We start from the raw sequence: 26,455 nt of genomic DNA on the forward strand, positions 1-26,455 counted from the left end.
GGAAAAAAAAAAAAAAAGAGAGTTTTATGTACAAAACATACATTACACATACATGCAAACATACAATATTTTAGTCATATAAGTGTTAAAGTTTGTTTAGTCCTTGCACATTGAAGAATTTCTCCAGAAAAATGAACAATGCCCACTGACATAATAATTATTTCACAGTCTTGTCAAATTAGTTTGAATCCGATGATGCAGTATGTACAGTAACCAAGTAGTCAACCCAGTAATCAAATATAAGCAGGTGTCCTGGTCAGATCATTCTCCAGGTAAAAGATAAGGGGCCAGTCTGGATTTAGCAGGGCCCATTTCATCCATGACAGGGTCAAATGTCATTTCATACATACATTTACATACAAAAATTTAGAGACTGGCTTGACATAAATAATCTTATCAAACTGTTTTGGTATTTTAAAAACCTTGTTTCAATGCATTACTTCTAATTATATACTGTGCGTATATGGAAGCATCCTTATTTGCACATTACATACTCAGGCTCTGCTTTGCAGTGCAAAACAATAGGCATTCAACTGTTGGTCAACAAGTCACGTGCACCTATACTTGATGTCCCACCACTGCGCTCATGCATATACACTCTTCTAAAGCTGCCACTTGAAATATTAATAAACTATAAACGTATTTAAATGAACAACTAGTGGCGCTAATATAGTATATCGTATCGATACTAACGAGTGAGCGAGTGAGGGTGAGATATTGAGGCTGCATCGTGTGTCCACCGTGACCACAATACACCGCTACAGTTGCTTAACAGGAGTTTGCTTTTGATGCTTTTTTGTGATTGAATTGATGTGAGTTTAATGGTTGAAGATTTCGTTTTATACAAAAAATGGTTTGATGTTTTTACACTATTGGAAGGATTTTTTAATTTACATGTGGAGCAATCCTCTCCTGGTATGCACGGTTGGATATCGGAATACTGTTAACCCTGGTAGGATTAAAAGTTTAGATGCCGAGCATGAGTGAAAGGCATTTAGATTTGGTGAGTGAGTTTCTTAAGGGAGTGGATTCACTGTCACATACGGTGTGGTGGAAGGAAGTTTGTTTTGATTAACCATAGAAGGATTATCACCGAGTTAATCACTTGAAGATTATCACTTTTATGGACTTTAATTGAAAAACACTTTCTTTCATTTTGTTGTGCTTGCTTTTTTATTTTTTATTTCATATATCTCTATTTTTTCTCACAGTTCATATTGTTATCATTATCACATGGTGTCACTATAACGCCCCGTACACACGGTCGGATTTTCCGACAGAAAATGCGTGATAGGACCTTGTTGTCGGAAATTCCGACCATGTGTAGGCTCCATCACACATTTTCCATTAGATTTTCCGACACACAAAGTTTGAGAGCAGGCTATAAAATTTTCCGACAACAAAATCTGTTGTCGGAATTTCCGATCGTGTGTACACAAATCCGACGCACAAAGTGCCATGCATGCTCAGAATAAATAAAGAGATGAAAGCTATTGGCGACTGCCCCGTTTATAGTCCCCACATACGTGTTTTACATCACCGTGTTCAGAATGATCAGATTTTCCGACAACTTTGTGTGACCGTGTGTATGCAAGACAAGTTTGAGCCAACATCTGTCGGAAAAAATCCTAGGATTTTGTTGTCGGAATGTCCGATCAATGTCCGAAGGTGTGTATGGGGCATAACTGTTTTAGTATTTGTTTCACGTTAATATTGTGATATTAGCACCACTATTTGTTCATTTAAATACGTTTATAACACAATGGTCATGCCTTAGTATGGGACAGCTGCGGAGAGGATACTGCTCCCCCATAGAGCGGAGCAGTTCAGCTCTCCAGCCTGCAGTTCATGAAGCTGCTGCAGGATGCAGTGCCTTGAAAACACATTCATACCCCTTAAAAGTTTCAACATTTTGTCATGTTACAACCAAAAACATATATGTATTTTATTGGGATTTTACGTGATAGACCAACACAAAGTGGCACATAATTGTGAAGTGGAAGGAAAACGATAAATGGTTTTCCAATTTTTTTACAAATAAATATGTGAAAAGTGTGGCGTGCATTTGTATTCAGCCCCCCTGAGTCAATACTTTGTAGAACCACCTTTCTCTGCAATTGCAGCTGCAAGTCTTTTTTAGCATGTCTCTAGCAGCTTTGCATATTTAGAGAGAGAAATTATTGTCAATTTTTTTTTTGAAAATAGCTCTGTCAGATTGTATGTAGAGCATCTGTAAACAGATGTATGACAAAACATGATGCTGCCACCACTAGGTTTCACAGTGGGGATGGTGTGGTCAGGGTGATGTGCAGTGTTAGTTTTCCGCCACACACAGCGTTTTGCTTTTAGGCCAAAAAGTTCAATTTTGGTCTCATCTGAACAGATCACCTCCTTCTACATGTTTGCTGTGTCCCCCACATGGCTTCTCGCAAACTGCAAACGAGACTTCTTATGGCTTTCTTTCAACAATGGCTTTCTTTGTAAGAGAACTAGTAGGTCCCATTCGGTGTGCACTCACGTGCACACGGACAGCTGCAGATGCCTGTGCGCATCAATGCGCATGCGCTTGCGTGACGGGATGGCGTGCACATGCAGGAGCACGCCCATAGTGCCAGTTGGCGCCAGACGGCCTATTTAAAGAAGTGCTCTGCCCTCAGACCGGTGCTGACTGGTCTTCAGCTGTACCCTGATACCTGAACCCTGCTACCACCTGCTTGTTACTTGTTAACAAACCTGGCTTGCCTTGACCCTGCTTCTGGATCCTGTTTCTGCTCTGACTACTGGTTTCTGATCCTGGCTTCCCATTGGACTCTGTTTATGCCTGCTGCCTTGCACTGCACTGCTCGCCTGTTACCAGACCCAGATATCCATGTGACTTCACTTCTGCCTGCTGCCTTGTACCCCGCTGCCCGCCTGTTACCGAACCTGGCTACCCTTGAGACTCTGCTCCTGCCTCTGGCTTTTCTCCTCGTCATCCTGCAAGTGCCTGCAATCACAGTCCTGCAATTTGCTGCGACTTCCTGCTGCAAGTATTCCAGGGACTTTACATCATCTAACGTTCCAGCACCACAGTTCCTCCGGAGTGCCTCCTTAAGCCCAGCTGATCCTTGGCACAGCATCGCCTATCCTGATCTGACGGTTTCTCTGCTCATCCAAGATCGCATCCTCCGCCACAAGTCTCCGGGTCCGCAGCTACAGGCACTCGTGTCCCTCCTGGTCCTCGGCTCCCGCTGTTCCACTCCCAGCGGGACCTGGACTGGAGATACAAGAGAGGCCGACCTCGTCATTTCAGTCTCCGACCAGGTACGTGACATTCTTCTTGCTACTCTTCCATAAAGGCCAAATTTGTGGAGTGCACTACTAATAGTTGTCCTGTGGACAGATTCTTCCACCTGAACTGTGGATCTCTGCAGCTCCTCCAGAGTTACCATGGGCCTCTTGTCTGCTTCTCTGATTAAAGTGATTGTAAACCTTCCTGTTTTATTTTTCTAAATAACAAACATATCATACTTACCTCCACTGTGCAGCTTGTTTTGCACAGAGTGGCCCTGATCATCTTCTTCTGGGGTCCCTCGGCGGCTCTCGCGGCTCCTCCTCGCATCAGATAACCCCCTAGGTTACCATGCGGGTGTGCTCTCGAGTCCAGCATTTGCGTCCATAGACACAAATGCTGGACTCGGTCCCGCACCCCAGCACCCAAGTCATTGGATTTAATTGACAGCATTGAGAGCCAATGGCTGTGCTGCTACCAATCTATCCAATCAAGAGCTGGGACCCCGTGCAGAGAGGGGGAGCACATCTCCGCCAAGGGAATTACGGGGCTCAGGTAAGTAAAACGGGGGGGGCTAGGGGGCGGTCACTGCCAGAATTTTTTTCACCTTAATGCATACGATGCATTAAGGTGAAAAAACATTAAGGCTTACAACCCTTTTAATGGTCTCCTTGCCCGGCCTGTCAGTTTAGGTGGACGGCCATGCCTTGGTAGGTTTGCAGTTGTGCGATACTCTTTCCATTTTCGAATGATGGATTGAACAGTGCTCCGTAAGAAGTTCGAAGCCTGGGATGTTTTTTCATAACCTAACCCTGCTTTAAACTTCTCCATAACTTTATCCCGGACCTGTCTGGTGTGTTCCTTGGCCTTCATAATGCTGTTTGTTCACTAAGCTTTTCTAACAAACCTCTGAGGGCTTCACAGAACAGTTGCATTTATACTGAGATTAAATTACACACAGGTGAACTCTATTACTAATAAGGTGGCTTCTGAAGGAAATTGGTTCCACTAGATTTTAGTTAAGGGTATCAGAGTAAAGGGGGCTGAATACAACAGGCAACAGGTTGTAACATGGCAAAATGTGGAAAATGTCAAGGGGTATTAATACTTTTTCAAGGCACTATATTTTCTTACACTTCTAAAATGAAACCTTTATTATATGATTATTTGCAGCGCTCTGGGTTTTACTCCCCCCCTGAAGTAACAGTTGAGTAACAAAGAGGCAGGATGATTATAGTAGCTAATCTATTCTGCCACTAATGGGTTAGCTACAAATATCTACATTGATTACAATTTAAAAAAATTCCTAGGACTCGTGCTTGGCCACAATTAAAGCGAAACTGCTGCACTAAAAAGAACCTGAATACCACACAAGTTCTATAAAGATAATAATAATGCCGGCCATGTCTCAAAAAATATTGTAAATATAAAAATCATATAATAACAATTAATATCTTTCAGTGTGAAATGTCCACTGCCATGTGTGATTACAAACTATATAGTGCGAACCATGTTCAAAGATTACATAATAAACATATCATATAAAGTGTAAAGTGCAAAAAATGTCACAAATAAATAACTATAATAATAAATCCAATAATTCATACATAGAGCCTAAAAGTCCAAATAAAGTCCATCCAAGTGCATGGACGTTGCACGATAGCCTCCAATTCCAGATGACGCCTTCTAGGGGAAAACCCGTCGGGCGGAGCTAGCGGTGTGAAGTCAGCGCGCACGGACCTGTTCACAGCTATCGCAGCCGTGCTTATCGAAATCGTTTTGCCTTTTTACAAGGTTTACTCTGTAAGTGCAATATTTTTTATTGAATAAACTTTTAAAAGCAGTATAGCACTATGAGTTCTTTTCCTTGTCTTTAACATGTGGATTTGTGGGAGCCCGTTGATGGAACATATTTAGTGAACATATTTAGTGACTTCCGGAGCAAGTCGCGGTTCCTCCAGAGAGAAATATAACTAGGCGCTTACAATCTCCTTTGCGAGATCTTGTGGTCTGGTAAGCAGCCTGTATGCCATAAGGAGCACAGTGATGACACAGAAGCACCTTATTTAAATACATTTTGACATTACAGAGCCCTTTTTTTTTGCACCTTGATGGGCTTTATGCATGAATAATTGGATTTTTTATTTCAGTTATTTATTTGTGGAATTTTTTGCACTTTACACTTTATATGATATGTTTATTATGTAATCTTTGGACATGGTTTGCACTATATAGTTATCACACATAGTAGTGGACATTTGACACTGAAGAATATTAATTGATATCATGTGACTTATATTCACAATTGTTTTTTTGAGACAGTGCATTTTATATTATCTTTATAAAAGTAAAATAGTTACTCAATATATCTGCTCAGTAATAAAAATACTGCATTTTCTTTAAAGATTAGATTGTGCTATTATACAATCACCAACTGTTTGCAGATGGACTTCATTTTGGACACAGATTTCTATATTTATCATTGATGCATAACTTTCCTAAAAGCCAACCCAAAGTTGCTGATTACTGAGCGGTTGCAGATCCCACACAGCCCGTTGCCCTTACTTTGTGTACTGCTAACCAATGCAGCAATGTAGCAAAAACAGAGAACAGAAACTATAACCTTTTATTGAAGACCTACTGTATGTAGGCAGTAGATATACATCTTTGCATCCTACTTACCCAATGGCTGCCCATCCTTTAGCCATGTAATCTTAGGTGGTGGAGAGCCTTCAGCTTCACATGATAAGACTATGGAATTCCCAATGGTAAGCTGAATCGTTTCATTTTGTGGGTGGATGATGGAAACCGGTACTGCAGGAAAAAAAAAATTACAAACAATTATACCCTTTTATATACTGTATATACGGACAATTCAGTGCGTAGAGTCATTTTATTGTTACGTGTCAATTAACTACTGTAGTTGTGTGGCCTTTGTTACTCACCCTGTATGACCACTGTGTAGGTCAGCTCAGCTTCACCAGCTACATTGTTCATCTTGCAGGTGTAGACACCTTTATCTGATGCCTGTGAATTAAATAAAGGATACCGTGCAATAATGGACCAAGAAATACATATTATATCTGACTATAATGGGTTTGGCTCAGTTTTATTTACAATATTTTACTTTTTACGGTTTATGTAATTTGTTTTTACAAAAAAAAAAAAAAATCATCTTGAGCTATTTAGATTTGTAAACAACAGGTTTTCTTTAAGCAAAAATGTGCCTTACAAATTCAAGGTAAAACAACAGGTTTGCTTTAACGCACTCTTCCCTAGAAACATATATACTTAGGCAACCCATACATGAGTCCATTTTTTTTTTCATTCAACCAGCGTGTTGAATGAAAAAAACACAAATCTTCTATCCACACATTCAACGTGGATAGGTGAATCCTCCCCACTGTGTCTTTGTATACTGACAATGGAGAGAATTTCACTGATCAGCACTGCAGACAATAACCTGTAGCATTGTGCGAGTGGTTGTAATTCGAGAGGGTGTTTAAACAGAAGTCAATCAGGAGATCGACTTCTGTTCAACCACGGAGGCTATACATGGATTGAAATTCATCCAGTTCCTGCTGAACCGGACACATTTCGATCCATGCATGGCTAGCTTTACCTTTCCTGCAATCCTCCCCTCACTCCTCTCAGCACTGGGAGATGGAGGAAATATCCCAATACTTCTGAGTATGGAGCAGCATGTTACTTGCTCCATGTTACAGTGCTGGGACAATGAGTGCTGATATATAGGGAGTCCATAGCACTCTGCATGCTCAAGTCCAGTGATTTGTAGCTAATGCAGCACATTCCTTTCACTCTTGGCAACTAAACAGAAGAATGAAAAAAAAATGGTGAGAGTATGCTGGTGGGTAGGGACATTAAAGTGAACCTGTTGCTTTGCCCTGCATGAGCCAAACACAGAGTTAGTTTAAATAAAGCAGATAAAGATAGACAGGCAAACATGTGAAAATGAGATTACAGCCATCTGACTGGATTTAACAACACAGAATATTCACAAACAATAATTTGATTTCACTTGACCAAACATGTAATGTATCAATATACTTTATGACATATTTGCTACAATTAAGGCCAGGTGTTGCTTGCATTATATTTATGCTTGCTGCAGCAGATTACATTTTATCTGCTTGATGTTGCATTAAAGAAGACCCATTTTGTAAGTTAAAGGTGATTACCAGACCAGTTTCTGTTTATGTGTCTTGGAGGAATGTCTGCCATGCAACACTGACTCCAGCGGCTCTAACTGTGACAGTGGCTCCTGAATTATTGGCGGTGGCTTTGACTACATTTAAGAAAGATTTATTTTTTCAGATATAAATGTAAATATGATTGGCTTAATTTGAATCTTGTGTATGCAAGTTACAATTACTCTTTCATGAAGCAAAAGGACACATGAAGCAAAACATATTACGTTTGCAATAGAATTAGAATGAAGAAATGAAGAATGTCAGTTGGGGATTGGCTGACTCCTTTAGAGCATTTGTTTTCTTTTGTGACCTGGTTCCTTTAGAGAGGAGATATTTTTCAGTGGGACTGGTTGTGGCGAGAGATGTTATTTTATGCATTTCAACATTTAGCTAAGAAATAGTTGTAATTACTTACCTGGACATTCTGTATCTCCAGTCTCTGGCCACTGTTGAAGATGGAAACACTACCGCCACTTGGGAGTAGTTGGCCGTTCTTATACCAAGTGACAACCGGATGAGGGAGAGCCTCAGATTCACACAGTAACGTAAGGGTTCCGCCAACACGGAGAACTGTCTCTTTGGTCCCAGAGGGTGGTTCTCTGATACTGGGTGGAACTAAACAAGAATGCTATGTGTTAGTTTTGACTGTACTAAAGGAACCTGCAATAAGGAAACCTATGGAGGCTGTTATGGCTCACCTTCTTGTGTATAGTTTGTAATTATATATGTAAATGGGTGGCAGCCATATATGCTTGTTACATATTCAGGCTCTGCTTGCTGCTTTGCATTGCTACACAAGGGTTATGCTCTACTATATCTTCTCACAATGGAAGTCTAGGAGTTAGCTGACTCACTGAAAACAGTGCATTCCCTGTGTGGTTATAATCCTACCACAACAGTTGTTAAGAGTGACAAAAGGGTTACTGTACCAAGCTCCCTTTACTGGCTAACCTGCCAATCACTATGTTTAATAGGATAACAAAATATGGAAAAGCAAGCTTGAAAAAATGTATCATCAATATAAAGCAGCTTCCTTTTATTTAATATGGCAGCTAAACAGGTCAGCAAAATAAAATGACATAGATATAAAATATCTTGGTTTCTCTAAAGCAGTGGTTCTCAACCTGGGGGTCGATTGATGATTTGCCAGGGGTCACCGAATCCTGGGCTGTTCCTGAAGCCCGCCCCGCTCTCCCAGCCTTTTTTACGGTCGCCCACCTGGGCTGTACCTGGAGCCTGCGGCTGCCCACTCAGCCTCTTTGCAGCCACCCATTCAGTTCACAGCATGGCTGGGGGGCAGAGACTAGAGGTCAGCTGACTGGTGAAGAATGTGAAGTGGGAGGGCCTGGGGGAGACCCTATCTTCTGATTTCGGCATAGGTGTCACTGCTACGAGACACCACAAAGTCGGAGACACAGTGAAACCAGCGACACAGTGAGCAACACTACCTGTGATTATAGTTGCCATTAAAAGTCTCCACTACAGTTCTCAGATTAGCAGATGACCTCAATCAAGAGCACCTAAGTTAGCTGATCAAAACTCCCCCCAGCATTGCCACTTATCGCATTCCCCCCCCCCCCCACCAAGGAGTAAGAGAAAGAATAAAAATAGAGAATACATGGAAGGAAGAGGAACAAATAAAAAGGGAGAGAAAGAATAAGAGAAAGAATAAGAGAAAGCACAAAAAAGACAGAGAGGGATGGTAAGAAAAAACAAGAAATTAGGATAGAGAGAGATAAAAAGGAAAGAAAAAGAGAAAGAGTGGTACATTCCAAAATGTAATAAGGGGTTTTAATACTGTAGGAGTGAAAGGGACTCAGAGAGCTCTGAATGTCCGTGGGCTAGGGGTGCAAATTACTTGTCTTGCCTTGGGTGCTGACAACCCACGCTACAAAAATAATTTTACTGTTAGAGGTCCCCACAACTTGGGAAATTTTATCAAGGGGTCATGGCACTAGAATGGAAAGGAATGTGCATCTATACATAGCTGTTTTACTGAACATATCTACTATTGTCAAAAGGCAACATTTTCAAGTTTTTATTGTGGTCTGTGTACCTATTTAGGAACAGGGAGTGAGGTGGAAACATGGGCAGCAGTTTTTCTAGTGCAGTGGTGAAGGGTTAGATCCTATGTTATATATTTATTGCTTAGTGTGTCCCCACTGGGGAGATTTCTATTCTCACCCTCTCCTGGTTGTGGGAGACAGATCTGGAACTGAGCGGATCCCCCTTCAAATGGGGTGGCAAAAAAAAAAAAGACAGAGCTTTTCCTGCTTCCCCCACTAAAAATGTTTTTTTGCTGGAGTTGGAAGTTAACAATGACCCAAAACAGGTCTTTTTCTTACCATGAATGGTGAGTTGTATGTACTTCTCATCTTCTCCAGCTGGATTCTGAGCTCTGCACAAATATATTCCTTGGTTGGAGAGCTGAACTCGAGCAATCTGTAGCACTTGCCCCCCTGAAGATAAGTAAACAAAAGCAAATTCAATACTGTCCACATCCAGAGCAATATTCTCAACTTAACGATATCCCAGAATGAAGAAGGCCTTTCATACAGACAAATGAATGCTAGGGTGATAGCTAATGTCAGGATATACCTAATGCTACCACAAGACTATAGGTAGGTGAGTCAGGGCAAAAATGACTGTGTGATAACTGAGCTGCTAAGAGTATTGAGAACCTTCTTTGCAATTGACAACCACCACTGTGTGTAGAACATAGGCATTCATAATAGCACAAAGCACTGTGGGACTGTGTGTTAGCACAAGGAAGTAAGAGCTGTCAAATAACTGAGCTGCTCAGAATCATGGTATGCCTTTTTACAACCCACAACCACCAATACCAATGCAATGCTATGGAAGACAGAATGCCATAAAGCACAGAGGGGCTGTGTGAGAGCAGGAAAAATTAGGTATGTTAATTACAAGTTAACTGAGCTGATGGGAGTCTTGTGATTTCTCATTTCTCATCACCACTATTATCCACCCAATACTGCTGCTGGAAGTCAAATGGCCGATGTTTTCACTTCTGCAGATACAGACCTTCACGCGAAGACTGATACTCCAGTTATAGAGAGCACAGTACAGAGATTTATGCGAACTCTCTTTGTGTCAACAGGGCATATACCACATAACTGTATGAACATAAAGTACCTGGCATGATAAGGTACCCTCTTCCGGGATGCAGGATTTGTCCATCCTTGTACCAGGTTATCTCGGGGGTTGGGTGAGACTGTACATCGCACACAATGGAGATTGAGGTGTGGAGGACAGCGCTGACGTTCTCACTCCTTGCACCAAGTATTCTGGGTGGAACTAAAATTCAAAGTTTAAACAAACTATTTTAGAGACTTTCCAATTCATTTGCAAAATAGTTTAATAAATATTCATGAATCAACTCAGTCAAGGCATCCAATGTACACAGATGAATATTAAACTGCATTACTTTGTAAAAATACTGAATACAATAAAATGGAGGGGCAGTCAACTTAACAAGAAACTGAAAAAACTAAAATATTGCTTACTAATGTAAAACAAAAGGTACCTACAGAAGTATTTTCCCAGCTTCTCTCTACCAATTGCTTTAAGACAAGTCAGATCCCACAGCACTACCCCCTCCCTCCTCCATCCCCATACCCTCCATAGGCACCAACACACACGTTTTAGTTTATTTAAGATAGTGGGGAAGGGTTTGCCTTTTTTTATTTACTGTCTGGGTCCTTTTTGGGGATATTTCCCATTGTTTCCTGTCAAGACAGGAAGTGACAGGAAATCTTTTTCAACAGGGACACAGAATAAACCAAAACATATTTAAAAAAAACAAGGAAGGGTTAAAACTTATTTCAATGCTTTTATTGCTGTATGTGCTTTCCTGTCCTGGGGACAACAGCATCCTGCATTTCTTAAACAGGTGTCAGAGGGGCAGAAAGGGATAGCCTTTTATTTGGCTATGCTCTTTGGCCTTTTACTGGGTGCGAGCATCTGGATCATCTTCTGCCAGAGCCTTAGCCTTTCTGGAGTCATCCACATAAGATACTCAACCGAGGGTTATCAAATTGTGGCCATGCAAAGGGCAATGTGGGTTGTCTGGTTTAGCCTACTGGCCCCACAGCTCTAACAAGCATTACCATGTTTTCTATTATTGTCAGTGTTGTCTTTTTCTAATACATCTTGAGGGTTATAGGAAGGCTCTGAATAGCCAACAATAAGTTAACGTAGTGGATTAACTATTAGCAGGAAAACCCTTTATTTCTTGAGGAAAGTGGACCACTATACATACCATGAACCATTAAAGTGAAGAGTCTCTCCATAAAGCCAGCTGGATTCTCTGCCACGCACACATAGCTGTCTATATCCGAGACCTGCACTGAGTGGATCTGTGTAGATAAAGAATAGTCAAATTATCTAATAATGTCAAAGATCCCTGTATGCTTATATTTCATTGGTTCAACGTTTTAGGGCTTGCTCCCATTGGGTCTGGAGCTTATTAAAATAAATATGTCATGGAAGACCTTGGGACCTCTGAAAGATAATGGAGGGTATACTTAAACATTGCCTCTTAAACACATTCCAGAAGATCATTTTAAGGCTGTGCTGACAACAGGTTTGTTTTAAAGTATAATTTTAGTAAGAAAATTAAGTCCTGATAGATCACTTTAGGCTGGCCCCTTTTGCAGGTATAGCTATGTAAAACATTAAAAATAATTGCCTGTACTGTTTAAAATCCAGTAATGAACTGTCTCGCCCTGCTCTGCACATGCTCAGTTGCTCTCTATTCTCGACACCGTGCCTTAAATCAGAGCCACTGGAGGCCAATCAGCTGACACCTTTAAGATTTGCTGTTGCTGAAGGTGAAAGAAAGCAAGAGGAATGACATACTGTAGACTGTGCAGAGGGAACACAGATTAGGGAGGGAGAAAATAAAAGCAGGGGAGGTAACAGGACAAACTCTGCTGCCAGGGAGACACAAAAGAGTTACATTTAAAAGGATAGTGTCTTATTTTATCTTCCTGACATTCACTACTTTCTCCCTCCGCAGACAACACTATGAACATCAGCACTGTTAAGCTTCTGTCAGCCTTCCTATCCAACTCAACCAAGACATATATTCAAAGCTGGAATGTACATATTGTAATTGAATAAAAAATTACATATTTTTAAAAACAAGGTGAGATGGAGAGTTTCCAATAAGGAAGTGATCTATGCCTCAACAAAATGGCAGCCTCTAGCAAGGAGAAAAAGAAGCAGTGCTATTTACAGTACACACTAATTTTGGTAGTATATTAATGTGGAATGTATCTTCTTTTGTTAAAGAACATTAATTGTTATCAAACTGTTATGGGTAAAGTTCTGCTTTAAGAAGCAGCCTTTACCTGAAGTCGTTTCCCCTCGTCTAGGATCTCGTACTGATTACCAGTGGATAGTGTCAGCCCATTCCTCAGCCAGGTAATTGTAGGTGGAGGAGAGCCTGTTGCCTCACACACAAGTTCTGCAGTTTGATTGTATATAACAGACACCTCATGTATTAATCCATCCATTTCTCCAAGGATGACGGGGGGAGCTGAAATGGTAAATGGTAGCATGAAGTTAGGATATGCAGGACAGACATGTTTTGGGCTATTGTGTATGTAAACTTTTGATTTATCTGAAATACTAATATATACTCAAAGGCTCACCGGCTATTGGCGACCCAAACTGTTTAAAAATGAAAACGAGCTGGATGTGTTTTTAAATGTACAACCCCCCCCCATCAGGGTTTCTTTTGGCAGTTTAATGCAGCATTATAGTAAGCGGGAGGAGGCCCACATTAAACACGGGGACCTTGTTTTGAGATGCATCCTAAAATATATTTAAAAAGGGATTCTAGGATGTTTCTTCTACGTCTTATCCATCTCTCCCTGACGCTGTCCTCCCACCACTTTTGCCTGCTGTCAAAATTACAGCAGAGAATTGCTATGCATTTCATACATAGGAGCGAGCAATACAGTATAAGCATTGTTATTTTGTATTTATTATTTCTTTTATAAGTAGATCAATGGTCTCACCATTACGAATACGTTTTTTAAACCTCGTATTGGGATTTTAAAGGCAATTTAAACAGAATTAATCATAGTTTACACAAATGTCTTTCACTGTTAAATAAAAAGAATTTTAATAGAATATTGTTAAAAACAGTAAACCATCTTTGCAAAGTATTTCATTACATGTAGTAATGTTAAAATTACAAAAAGTATCAGAGCATGTTGAAGTGGTATTCCCCAGCTACTTGCTGTTCTGCCATCAATTGTGCAATAGAGATGGTTTCCAGTAGGTGGGGATGTGTGGGGGTTTTACATTTGCTTAAAAAAAAAAATGCAAAATTAAATTGGTAGGGGGGGATGGGTGACAATATTTTATGCCATCAGATGACACCAAACCTAGTGACGCCACTGCTACTAAATCAAGCTTTCCTTGCTCCTTGTTACATTTCAGATTATAAATATGTGTCTGTTAGTTTTCACAGCTCTGTCCTTTCCTCTTCTCCAGGACAAGTGCCCTGTAGCACTATGGAATATTCTATATAGGTAAAAGATAATATCTTTAAGGGAGTGATTTTATTTGCGATGAGATGGTCACGCAACACTTTCATAGCTTTCATGTACTAAAATTACTTACTGAGAACAACAAGGTCATAATGCAGTCTGTCCTCCCCTGCTTCATTAGAAGCCTCACAAGTGTATTTCCCAGCATGCTCTACCCGGGACATGGGTATCTGTAAGACACGGCCCTCTAAAATGGAAATAAAGCAGAATGGAATATATTTAGGATCATTATATGCAAAGCAAACAGAAGCATCTAAGTTTTGTCTCCTACAAATAGCAAAGGCATCAATTTTGCTGTCAGAATCAGCATGATAAAACAAGAATGCGGTTTACAAAGCTGCAAATAATCATAATGGTATATGCACATAGAATCATGTATATACTGTGCATTTACAGTATGCTTAAATTACTTAAGTATACTTAAAGCCAAAACTGTTTATTAGGTTTTGGTCAGAGGAATGGTTAATGTTCCTGTCATTTTTTGTGTCCCATAAGGGAAAATTATCTTCACTTCCTGTCTCACAGACGCAACAGAAAGTAAGAGGAAAAACACCTCCAATATAAAGTCAATCACCTCTTAGACATCTGTCACCAGAGCACGTGTCCCCATTGGACTATTTACCCTCTATTCCTTTTTGGGACAACTTAAAATTTGGATGTTCCCATGCTTTCTGTCCCACTGATAATGGTAGCCAGGTCATACAGAGAGAATGAATCTACCCAATGGTGACACAGCCAGCAATTAAAAAAAATGACAGGGGGTGCTCTATCCCAAAAAAATGTTTTACATGCACTTTAAAGGGAATCTCTCCAGAATGGCCACTCGCTTACCCAGCAGCACCAGAACTCCATCCGAAGGGGTAATGGGCTGTCCATCCTTGTACCAGGTCAGGGTGGGTGGAGGGATGGCATTGGTGTCACAGTATAAGGAGATTGGATTGGAGGTAACAACCTCCCTGTGTTCAGTCACCTCCTCTTCTTCGTCCTCTCGATACGCCAACTCTAAAGCAGCGCTGGGGCTCCCTGGTTTGTGGAAAATTGGGGGGACTAAGAGAGAAAAAAAAAAAACAAGTAAAAGAAAAATCCATTTAAATAAACTTTGTTTCACTCATAGACAAACAAAATAAATATACGCAAAAATACTGTGGGGTAACACAGGTTAGCAAAGGTGTGCTAGTTTAGAATGTATTACAGGAAACCTATATGGTTAGAAATATGGAGGCTGCCATTGCTAAGCCCTTAGAGGCAGCCATAAGTTATCATTACAGGATTTCCGGATTTCTCCAGAGCCTCTCCCATCCTCTGGAACTCGCTACCTCCACCTGTCCAGCTATCCCCTACTCCTGCCACCTTCAGGTGATCCCTGAAAGCTCTTCTCTTCAGGAAAGCCTATCACGTCTCCAACTAATCTTCTACCACTTCCATCAGCTCATTCCCCACAGTTACAACCTTTTGCACCACCTGCCCCACCCTATTAGATTGTAAGCTCTTCTGAGCAGGGCCCTCTTAATCCTCTTGTATTTTATTGTATTATAACTGTATTGTCTCCTTTTTATATTGTAAAGCGCTGCGTAAACTGTTGTCGCTATATAAATCCTGTATAAGAATAATAATTACACACCCAGCGTCTGCTTCCTACTTTACAGTGCTACACAATGGTTGTGTTTTAATGCTCCCTCTCACAATGCAAGACAACTGCACTCCCTGTATGAATTATAGCACACCTGATAAGCAGGAAGGCTTAGTAATTGCAGTGTCCAGTCTACTCCCCCTCTAGTGGCTAATCTGCAAATCTCTATATTTCATACATTAACTGACACATTATGCTATCGAAAAACGCCAAACATGTAACCACTGTTGAAATCGCCTAAAAAAGCCCTCTAGAAACACCAAATTACATATTTATATTATTTTATTAATTTTATTTTGGCCACAACATGTCACTTTTGCTGGAGATGACACACACAACAAAGTGCAAGATTTCTTAGCTCTATTGCGACACGGAGACTGTGTGCAGGAGCCGCTGTCCATCATGGCCCTAGACCCACCTGCAGGATGTGATCTGTGCAGACACTGAGTGGGGAAGCACATTGGGGTCGATTTACTAAAGCTGGAGAGTGCAAAATCTGGTCCATGGTAGCCAATCAGCCTCTAACTTTAGCTTGTTCAGTTAAGCTTTGACAAATACCTAAAAGCTGATTGGTTTCTATGCACAGCCGCACCATATTTTGCACTCAGTTTTAGTAAATCAACCCCACTGTGTAAAGGTATGGCTTTCTTCATATCATTGACAGAAGCATGCCAGAATACTCAGAAGGTGGAGCAGCCTGTAGATAGTGTCAGCGATGGCCGCTCACGCAGGGCTCAGCACGCAGCACGCATGGATTAAAAATGTTTTTTTTTTAAGCACATTACTAGAGCCTAAAGCTCTAATTGCCTTTAAAAAGGGTGGGCTCGGGGGGCGCAGAACACTTCTCCCAGGGCCCACCCAGTTGTGTGACATTAGCAAATTGATATTTGCTAATGCCTTCCTGTTTCTGCTCCCGGCCAATCAGGAAGCAGGTTCTGGGACACGATTGGCCACGAGTCCTAAGTCCTGATTGGCTGGGAGAAGCGGCCGCTGGGACTCAGGAGGAGAGGCAGGGGTAAGCCGCAACCTAGATGGGGTAAGTGAGGGGCTGGCAGGGGGCCTGGCAGGCGACAGGTGTGCGACGAGGAGCACCAGCCGCCACTGGATAATGTTGTGGCATGCTCCCACAGAGTCAGATAGTTGAAGAAAATGGTAGAAACATTAGGTATGTTTTACTTTTATTCAATGTATGTTGAAAAACGAAGGACACAGCTACACTGAGCAATATTAGTAGGAGTCAATGGTGCATACTGGCATTTTGGGTTTACAGACAAGCATAACTAACAGTACAGATATAATTTCATAGTAGGTTTATCCACAAGAATAGCTGTCTGACTGATACAAACCTTGAACATTCACATAGAATTCTCTTTCATCCTCTCCAGCAACATTAGTGGCCACGCAGGTGTAGCGCCCCGAGTCGCTCACTCGGATAGGCTGGATCTGTAGTACATGCCCATCTCCAATGATCTGCACTGAGCCAAAGTTTTCTAAAAGCTGCAAATACGTGTAACATGTGGGTAAAACAGCAAAATGCAAATAATACAAAAAAAAAAAAAGGAAAAAACTGAATGCTATAAAAATCTACAATGTTCATCTACAAATCACCATTTCTAGAAATGCACAAATAGCGACTAGATCTATAAGTATTTGCTAATAAAATGTCTAACTTCCATAAGCTGGGGGGGGGCGCTGGTAATATGCCAATAAGATCAATCCCCAAACTAAGCACCTAATAAAATTCGGTGTCTGTGGCTGTTCTATTTTGAAGGCAATATGTAGTCATTTCAATCACTGTTTTACATATACAGTATTTTTGAAAGATATTAGCTGGATGTAATAATTTTATCACTGTGTGTTACTATTTAGCAAATAATTTGTTTCTAGGTGTAATTTGTAATAGGGTTCCACCATTTACATAAAAATGGTTGCATACCAATATAGACTTCTTTCATTCAGCCTGTGGACTGTTCATAACATTTCTAACAGATTCCTCCATCCATACAAATGTCATGGACAGACCAATCCCCCCTGACATGCTATTATGTTCTGACAGCCGCTAGCACCAGCTGTAACAATATCCAAACAGTGCCGGTGTTCTGTCAGAATAGCAAACCCATCAGATGGAAGTAATGGAAGTGACGTTCCCTCAGCTGCTCATGCTAGCAGGCTTGCTAATCTGACAAAACACCTGCAATCAGAAGAAGGCAGTGGACATCTTACTACACCTAGCTACATCTTGGATTTCAGAGTAATTTTAGCAATAAAGTGAGCGTATAAATAAACATAGTATATTGACATCTGATGCTGTTTTGATGTTACATTTTGAAAGAAGATGGACGCCAGCAGTAGGAAGGTGGTGGAGACCATGTTGGTACACCCCGCACTGCTCAGCGCTAAACCTTAAGGCTTTCAAAATGAAACATCCAAACAGCATCACAAATGTCAATATACTATATTTCTTTATATACGCTCACTTTATTGCTAAAATTACTCTGAAATTGAAGACAAAGCTGGGTGTAGTAAGATAGGTCCGCTGCCTTCTTCTGACTGCAGGTGTTCTGTTAGATTAGCAAACCTGCAAGAGGTTGAATGCATGCGCAGCTGACGGAACGTCACTTCCGTTATCTAATCTGATGGGTTCACTAATCTGATAGAACACCTGCAGCTGACTGGCTGCAGGCACTGTTCAACCAACAGTTTACGGCTTGGTTTCTTTGTTAAAATGTGATTCAGTAATTGACTTTGTCGAACCAGCAAAGCTACTGTTAGAACTTTGGCTGATTCTATCAAAATTCTAAAAAAACAGATGTCTTGTGTTTGAAGTGAGGAAGAGTTAAAAATTTTGTTGGGTTATTCATTTTTGTCTTGGTTCCCACAAAACTTCCCTTCCCCATTCAAACTAACAAGTACATTTTGGTCTGGAGTTCTACATTGACTTTATAGCATCTACTCAAAACTGAAATGTTAATTTTGGGAGGACTGACCCTTCAATAGAACAGGAAAGGGATTTGCGGTAATTATATATAATGTGCCGGTTTCTGGATTTTTGCCAACCAGCTATTTTCACATAAAACATAATGGCGGAGTGATCTGACCCATAAATGGAAATGGTAAACACTGGAAAGGGGAAACATTTGATGAGATGTATTCAGCATCTAAATTCCCAATTGGTGCAGTAAATCCATCCATTTCTTACCTGTCCATCCTTATACCAATGGAGATTTGGCTTTGGCACAGCCCATGATTCACATTGGAGGGTTAGGCTGCTGTTCACTCTGGTCTTCACTTCTGTTACACCAATATTACCTCTAGCGTTATCCTTTGTGATCTGTGGTGGAACTAAGGGGAAGAGTCAGGATGAGAATGACAGTTCTAATGGTATTTTGGTTGGCTGCTGGACTCAGGGCTGTATAGGAAATGACACAATTATACTGATAGGCACTCTCCATGTCTGGAATTCCTTTTCACTAATCAGATCCTAATTGAGAAAATTATCTCGGTCACTACAAATTGCGGCACATTTGGTGCTTAGTGAACTTCTTTATTAAAAAAAATCCTCTAGTATAAATAAAACAAGTATGATTGTAAGCTATTGCTCTAATACATAAAAGGATTTGACGTCATGGTTAATTCTTCATAGGCTGCAAAGTTTGTTAAAATACACACCCATACCCTTTTCTTTCAAGTCTCCTAGATAACAGAAACCCCAAAACCCAGTAGCCCAACTTCTAAAGGAGTACTGGGGGAAAACACTTTTCTCTCATCAAACAAGTTGTTATTAAAGCATTTCTATAGGCATTTTTTCAAATTAATATAATAAACGTTTTATACTCACCCTCTCTGCGCAATTGTATTGTGCAAAGCAGCCCCAAATTTCCTTTTCTGGGGTCCCCCGCCATCAGTCTTGGCTCCTCCTCTTCTGTGTCTGCCCCCACAGCAAGCCACTTCCTATGGGTGCAGACGTACAGGCTCGCTCCAAAGCTGGGCTGTGTGTGTCCATATACACACACAGTGCGGACCAGCTCCTGCTTTCTGCTTTCTGCTCACAGGATTTGAATTGAGCAGAGACAAGGGGGCAGGGGGCAAAGCTGAGCCACACTGTTTGTGCCATTGGCTCCTGCATGAACATCCCGTAAGAAAAGAAACACAGGAGAGAAAAACTGCAGACGGGTAACAGCACTGGATCGACACAGGCCTCAGGTCAGTATTTGGGGGGGGGGCCTTCACAGCAATTTGCAAAACATATTTTTACCTTAATGCAGGAAATGCATGAAAGTAAAAAAAGTTTTAGCTTTAAAACCACTTTAACTCAGTGACAACAATGGACTACAACGATTCCTCCTTGAAACAAGTTTTCATAGTCACTTTGCTCTCCAAAACCCACCAACAGTGCAGTGCATGCCTCTGGAAATCCTGTTCCCTAAAAACAGCGTAACTGTCCCTAATGTACACCCCAGGCTCTGTTTGAAGACATCCCCTGCAAATGTGCCTTGTCACTGCATCCCCTGACAAACTCCCGCACAAGGCTGTTGAACCCCATGCCTTGAGGTCAAATGAAATCCAAACTATTGTTCCTTTAGCTTCTCTGTATTTCTGGCCACCCTGAATAGTACTCTACAAAGATTGCTATACACTGCTCACAAATAACATTTATAACTAAAAGGACACCCTGACTATATGAACATAAAGATAAACCTTAAAGTTTTACTTAACCCCGGAGCCTGCATTCACTATATCTGGTCTCCCCAGTACACAGAACATGGAAATACAATTATTTTAGTAAATATAAACTGCTAATTACCTTTTCTCATCAGCAGTATATTGCAGTCTTGAGGCTTCTCTGACTGTCCTATAAAGCTACAAGACCCATGACCCTCTGTCTGGACAGTTCTGATTGGCCCTGTGCTGATCACATGCACTCACCCAAGAAAAAAAAACCTCTCAAGCAATACACACCAAACTGAGCATGTGCAGCTTGTCCCCAAGCTCTGTACTATCTGGAAATAGTACAGGATCAAACATCCTTTTTACACAGTGCAGAGGATTAACCCCTTCGGTTCCACGGTGAGTATTACAAGCATGCTTTTCTGCATATACAGACTGATTTTTACTGTTGTGGGTTTAGTAACACTTTCAAGTATTTAGAAAGAGAATATAAAAGCACCAGAGCTTGCAATGCGGACATTACTTAAGCTGGATTAAGTGGTTAGAGTTTTTTCTTTTTCAACAGAGTTTTGTTTAAATTCACTTTTTTTTTAACATCGTAGTAAATAGTTAAAGCATCCAAAAGACCCCCTATATTCCTGATGTGTGTGGCTGGTGTCACAGATTTAAGTGAGGAGGGACACCACATACCAATTCTAAAGTGTATCTAAAGGCAAAACAACCTGTTAGGTTTTTATTGTTGTCTGTGTCCCTTCTAGGGAGCTTTACCGTCTCTGTTTGTCCTCATGACGAATGTCACTGGGACTGAAAGTGAGGGAAAATGTAAAGTTTTGAAATTGTCCTCTGGTGAGGAGATTTAGCTAACTTTGGAGAGATTTTCTCTTTACTTCCTGATGTGTTTTTAGGACAGGAAGTGAAGGGAAATCTATTGAATGGGATATGGGATGCACATGGCAAAAAAACAAAAACTCACAGGGGTTTTAGCCATCTACTTTATCCAAAATGGATAAAATGGGTTCAGATATACTTATTTGTCAAATTTCAGAAGAAGTGTATGCTGCTGAATCCAAGTGGTTATGTGGACTTGGGTTGTCTGAGTTGTCAGTGAATGTTTCATCATATGCTCATATCGGCATTTCTGTCAATATACGTATGAGCTTCACTACAGCATCCCAATATTGGAGGCTGATGAAGAATAGAATCATGAACTTCTGAAATCTAGCATGTAAACCTACATTTGAACAAAAATCTGCCACTCGTCACACCAAAGCACAACCCCTTTCCTTAATGCCCCGCTTTCATTTCCTGATGAGAAGGTGGCGTTTCTGCATACAAGAGGTAAGAGGAAAATTCACACTATTTTTTAACAGAATAAATTGGAAAGAATTTTAAGAAACAAAAAAGGGACAAATTAGGTGATATGAGATATGTTGTACTGAATATAGGTCAACAGTTGCATAACAGTAACTTACTAAACACTTTAACTTCATAATTCCTTATGGCTTCTCCTATCTCATTGGTCACTATACAGGTGTATTGTCCAGCATCTTCTTGCCTGGCATTGAGGATCTGTAGCCCATGACCTCCTGCAATGGAATAAAATACATTATTATTAAAGGCATATTTTAGGTTAATTTTACTAGAGACTAACAGAATATAAATAAATAATAATAAAATTTAACGTGCCAAGTAAAATAATAAACTTCAGGAGCAAAAATTGTCCAATTTTTTAAATATTTGTTATCTTCATTTTTTTAAATTAATTTTTATACTTAACTTTATTGCTAAATAACTGCAAAATAGCCAGATTTTTGTTTGGCTATGAATGGCAAAATACAGCTTATTGTAAAAGCACTTGCAATGAAATTTCACAGACAAGGTTGAGAGAACTTTTTCATTAAACTAATGGGAAACCTATAAATTAGATAATCAAAAAATCCTCTTGCATTAATAGGTTATGGATTGGTTTTGCACCATAGGTTCTGTTTAAAAGAAAACAGCATTTTTGGACAGATTAGGTGAAGATTACATTTCCTCCACCACCCGTCTCACTGTAAGAGGCTACTGGGCCTTGGATATTTCATCAAGAAAGAAAGGGTAACCTCTGGAAGTCTCACATCTATAGTTCCCTACTGCAATGAATGTTGTGGCATCCTCAGCCTGGATTCTGACCAGGCCACGCCTCCAACATGTTTCACTCTGCCCCCCCTGGGGAATACAGGCTGAGGTTGCCACTCCATTCATTGCAGTAGGACACCATAGATGTGCGACTTCCAGGGGACGGGCTCCATCCCCTGTTAGCACTCTAGCAGCAGATGTGGATGCTCTGTCCACATACCCCCTCCCTATCGAGCCTGAGCGGACCACACACTTTTCTCAGGTCACCATGGATATTTCTTAATAGGGTGGGGAGGGGTTAAAACTGAAGAATGTTATTACCAGGTCAGGTAAGGGGAATCTGACCAGTTGAGATCCAGACAGAAAAAAAAACTGACAGGGGTTCTCAACCTTCCCCACTCTATTCAAAACTAAATTCAAAGGTTTTCAATGGAACTCCACTTTAACCTCTTACCTGGAATGGTCTTTACATTGGATGAATCTTTAAAGGGTTCCCCATTTTTTAACCAGGTAACAGTAGGAATGGGAAATCCAAGGGCCTCACAGATAAGTGACAGAGGGTTGTTAACAATAACTACAACGTCTTCATTGGTGTCATCATCAAGATTGGAAGAAATGGTGGGACTCACTGCAGACACAGAAGATAACTGTCAACTCAAGAAAGAAAAGCAGTAAGACATAACACACATGGGTTGATGTACAAAATATGGTGGAGCTGTGCATGGTTGCCAATCAGCTTCTAACTTCAGCTTGTTCAATTAGGCATTCATATAAAAACTTGGAAGCTAATTGGTTTCTATGCAGAGCTACACCAGGTTTTGCACTCTCCAGATTTAGTAAATCAACCCCATACTGTCATCCGACTGATAGGGACATCTACAAGATAGTCTTACCTAACACTGTCAGCACAAAATGTTTGCTCCTCTCAGCAATAGAGTTGGTGGCTAGGCAGGTGTAATGTCCAGCAGAGAAGACACTAGCAGCTTCAATGTGTAGTTCAGTGCCATCATTGGATATCTGAATGCCATCTCCATTTTGTACTGGACTGGAATCCCGCAGCCAGGTGATATGCGGAGCTGGGTGACCTGAAAGAGCAATTGCTTCAAATTTGAGACCAACAAATAAAATGGATTGCACAGTCTAACCAACAAAATTCCACTGTAATGTGTCACTTCTAGGCTCAGGTCATCTTCTACTAAAATAACACAAGGCCAAGACACAGGAACATCACTGAAAGAGGATGGAACTGTCAAAAAAAACAAAAACATGAGGAAAGAGGAGCAACCTTCTTTCTCCAGCTTTCACATTGGATTGGAAGTCAAATGTGCAGTAAAAAAAGAAAACTGGTTCAAATATTAAAATATAGCAAAGTCTCAAGCAATATGGATTTTTTTTACTTTATACTACTAAATAGAGCAAAAAAGGCAATATGGAAAACAAATGATGGAAAAGTAATGACATTTTAACTGTCACTGTTTATAAACAGGCAGCTAAGCTAATCAGCCAGGGCCTGTTAAAGTGTCCATACACATTTCCATCTTCAATATTCCAACCATTCAACATTTCAATTGCTTAGCTATTGTGGTTAGACTTTTCTTAGAGCAGTGATGGCGAACCTGTGGCATGTGTGCCACAGCCGACATGCAGACCCTCTCTGTGGGCACGCCAGGAAGAAGAGCACACACTGACCAGCCATCCATACAAGTTGTCTCGTCAACACCGCACCCCCCAACTATATCTCCCACAAGTCTCTAGGGCCAGCAGTGACATGTCTGAGGTGGGCGTGAATGAGAAGAAGGGGTTCCCACATGGCTCTGGGGCCAGAAGTGACGTGCGGGTGGGAATCCTATTCATAAAAGCTGTGCCATGCGGCTGGGTTCAGTAAAATATTCGTTCTGCCCATGGTGTTCTGCTTCTTAGAGGCGGAGGCTCAAGCTGCTGCTTTACTGTACATCCTACTGACTGGAGCCATGCAATACCTGTACCACCTAATGGTGGGTACCTTCCCCTTCAACTCCTTCCTGTCAAGCTTCACCATCCTTACCAGTGCCCAGCAAATGCATCTTTACCAGTGCCCAGCAATGGATCCTTACCAGGGCCCAGCAAATGCATCCTTACCAGTGCCCAGCAAATGCATCCTTACCAGTGCCCAGCAAATGCATCCTTACCAGTGCCCAGCAATGGATCCTTACCAGGGCCCGGCAAATGCATCCTTACCAGTGCCCAGCAATGGATCCTTACCAGTGCCCAGCAAATAGATCCTTACCAGTGCCCAGCAATAAATCTTTACCAGTGCCCAGCAATGGATCCTTACCAGTGCCCAGCAAATACATCCTTACCAGTGCCCAGGAAATGCATCCTTACCAGTGCTCAGCAAATGCATCCTTACCAGTGCCCTGCAAATGATCCTTACCAGTGCCCAGCAAATGATCCTTACCAGTGCCCAGCAAATGCAACCTTATCCAAAAATACATGCACATGTAGAGTTGATGCTTTTTTTCAATAAAAAAGGTATAATAGAAAGCTCTGGTATTGTGTTTTTCTTTTTTAGACAAAAGCTGTTAATTAGTTTGCACTACTGTACGAGTTGTTTTTTCTAAACTAAAACCTAGGTACAGTATTCAGGTTTAATTGCAGTGTTGGAACTTTGAAATCAATAAGTTTGTGTTGCAGCTTGGGCATTTGGGCTCAAAAAGGTTCGCCATCACTGTCCTAGAGTATGCAAAAAATCAACTGATGAACAATGTAATGAAAATGTTCAAAAACTTAAATGTACAAAACAGCAACTACTTGTAAGTGAATGGAAATCCTTCCAAATGGAGATGAAATCTCCTCTTAGACTGCTGGCACTAGAACCTTTATGTTGGTTTTCTCATCACTTTTTGTATTAAAAGATTTTCTTTTCACCAGACAGACTATGTAATTGAAAATCGCCCATGCATTATTTTTTCATAGATGCATTAAGACTACCTAAATAATTTGAATAGTGAGTAATCCTCACCTGCAGCTCTGCAGCGAAGAACAATAGGTTGTCCCTCTGCCACTCTGTAATCTTTATCATTCTCATCATCCTCTATGACGGGCGGAACTGTAACAATGAATGTTAGATATTTCAGAACATATTTCAAACAGAATTCAGAATTAAATGAGGGGTCAGCAGACAGATTTCACACAGTGCATACAGATGCCTGAAATATCCATCCTAATCTGCAAACACAAGAGACATATCCTGCATCAAATGCAATATTAATTGTAGAAATAATGTAAAACATCAATTTATAAGCTTCCAAACATAGTGGAAGCTTACGTATAACTTCCAAATAATATTACCCCAAAACATTACAATGTCCCTTTGGGGTCTATTTACTAAAGCTGGAGAGTGCAAAATCAACATCACTTCTAGATAGAAACCAATCAGCTTCCAGGTTTTTTTCACCAAAGCTTAATTGAACAAGAGGTTAGAAGCTGATTGGCTCCCATGCTCCGGTTTTAGTAAATCTACCCTTTTGTGACATTTTAAGTGTATTTAAAGCCAAAAGAGGTTTTTTTTTTTTTTTAATTTGGGAAAGAATATGGAGAGGTTGGAACCCATGTCAAGTTTTTATTGTGGAGATTTACCCCCTCTATTTGTCCTGGTGTCCAATGTTTCAGATACAGAAAATCATGGGTAATGGAACTGTGAGTTGTCAAGGGGGCAGAATGTAAGGAAAAGTCTTCTATGTGGGCAACTGTCTAAAAGGGGATATATCCTACTACTTTCTGCTTAGTTCATGAGACTAAAAGACCCTGACGGGGGTCTCTGCTCTTTTATAACTTAAAACTAAAAAAAATATGATTTGGCTTTACATACAATTAAAGCGGAATTTGTATCCCAATAACAATATCTGCTAATTGAAGGTGTCCCTCCTCCCACTTCCTAAAATACCGGAAGATGGTCTAAAAAAAAGAAAAACCTGCGGAGAAGAGGAGGAGTCCG

The 26,455-nt window shown here is 40.7% G+C and overlaps 1 protein-coding gene across 1 annotated transcript in view; it reads right to left on the reverse strand.

Moving 5' to 3' along the window:
* HMCN2 (hemicentin 2) overlaps positions 1-26,455 on the reverse strand; it is a 318,398-nt gene that overhangs the window by 50,189 nt on the left and 241,754 nt on the right. Inside the window, exons 48-62 of the mRNA XM_073600486.1 lie at positions 25,481-25,567; positions 23,373-23,564; positions 22,934-23,107; positions 21,834-21,947; positions 18,893-19,035; positions 17,040-17,190; positions 14,895-15,110; positions 14,137-14,250; positions 12,855-13,042; positions 11,762-11,858; positions 10,636-10,797; positions 9,828-9,941; positions 7,898-8,097; positions 6,217-6,298; positions 5,954-6,085 (exon numbers count right to left, since the gene is read on the reverse strand). Coding sequence (XP_073456587.1) covers positions 5,954-6,085; positions 6,217-6,298; positions 7,898-8,097; positions 9,828-9,941; positions 10,636-10,797; positions 11,762-11,858; positions 12,855-13,042; positions 14,137-14,250; positions 14,895-15,110; positions 17,040-17,190; positions 18,893-19,035; positions 21,834-21,947; positions 22,934-23,107; positions 23,373-23,564; positions 25,481-25,567 — 2,166 coding nt within the window. The remainder of the gene's footprint in view (positions 1-5,953; positions 6,086-6,216; positions 6,299-7,897; positions 8,098-9,827; positions 9,942-10,635; positions 10,798-11,761; positions 11,859-12,854; positions 13,043-14,136; positions 14,251-14,894; positions 15,111-17,039; positions 17,191-18,892; positions 19,036-21,833; positions 21,948-22,933; positions 23,108-23,372; positions 23,565-25,480; positions 25,568-26,455) is intronic.

The sequence above is a fragment of the Aquarana catesbeiana genome, linkage group LG09 (genome assembly GCF_042186555.1).
Source record: "Aquarana catesbeiana isolate 2022-GZ linkage group LG09, ASM4218655v1, whole genome shotgun sequence".
NCBI lineage: Eukaryota > Metazoa > Chordata > Amphibia > Anura > Ranidae > Aquarana > Aquarana catesbeiana.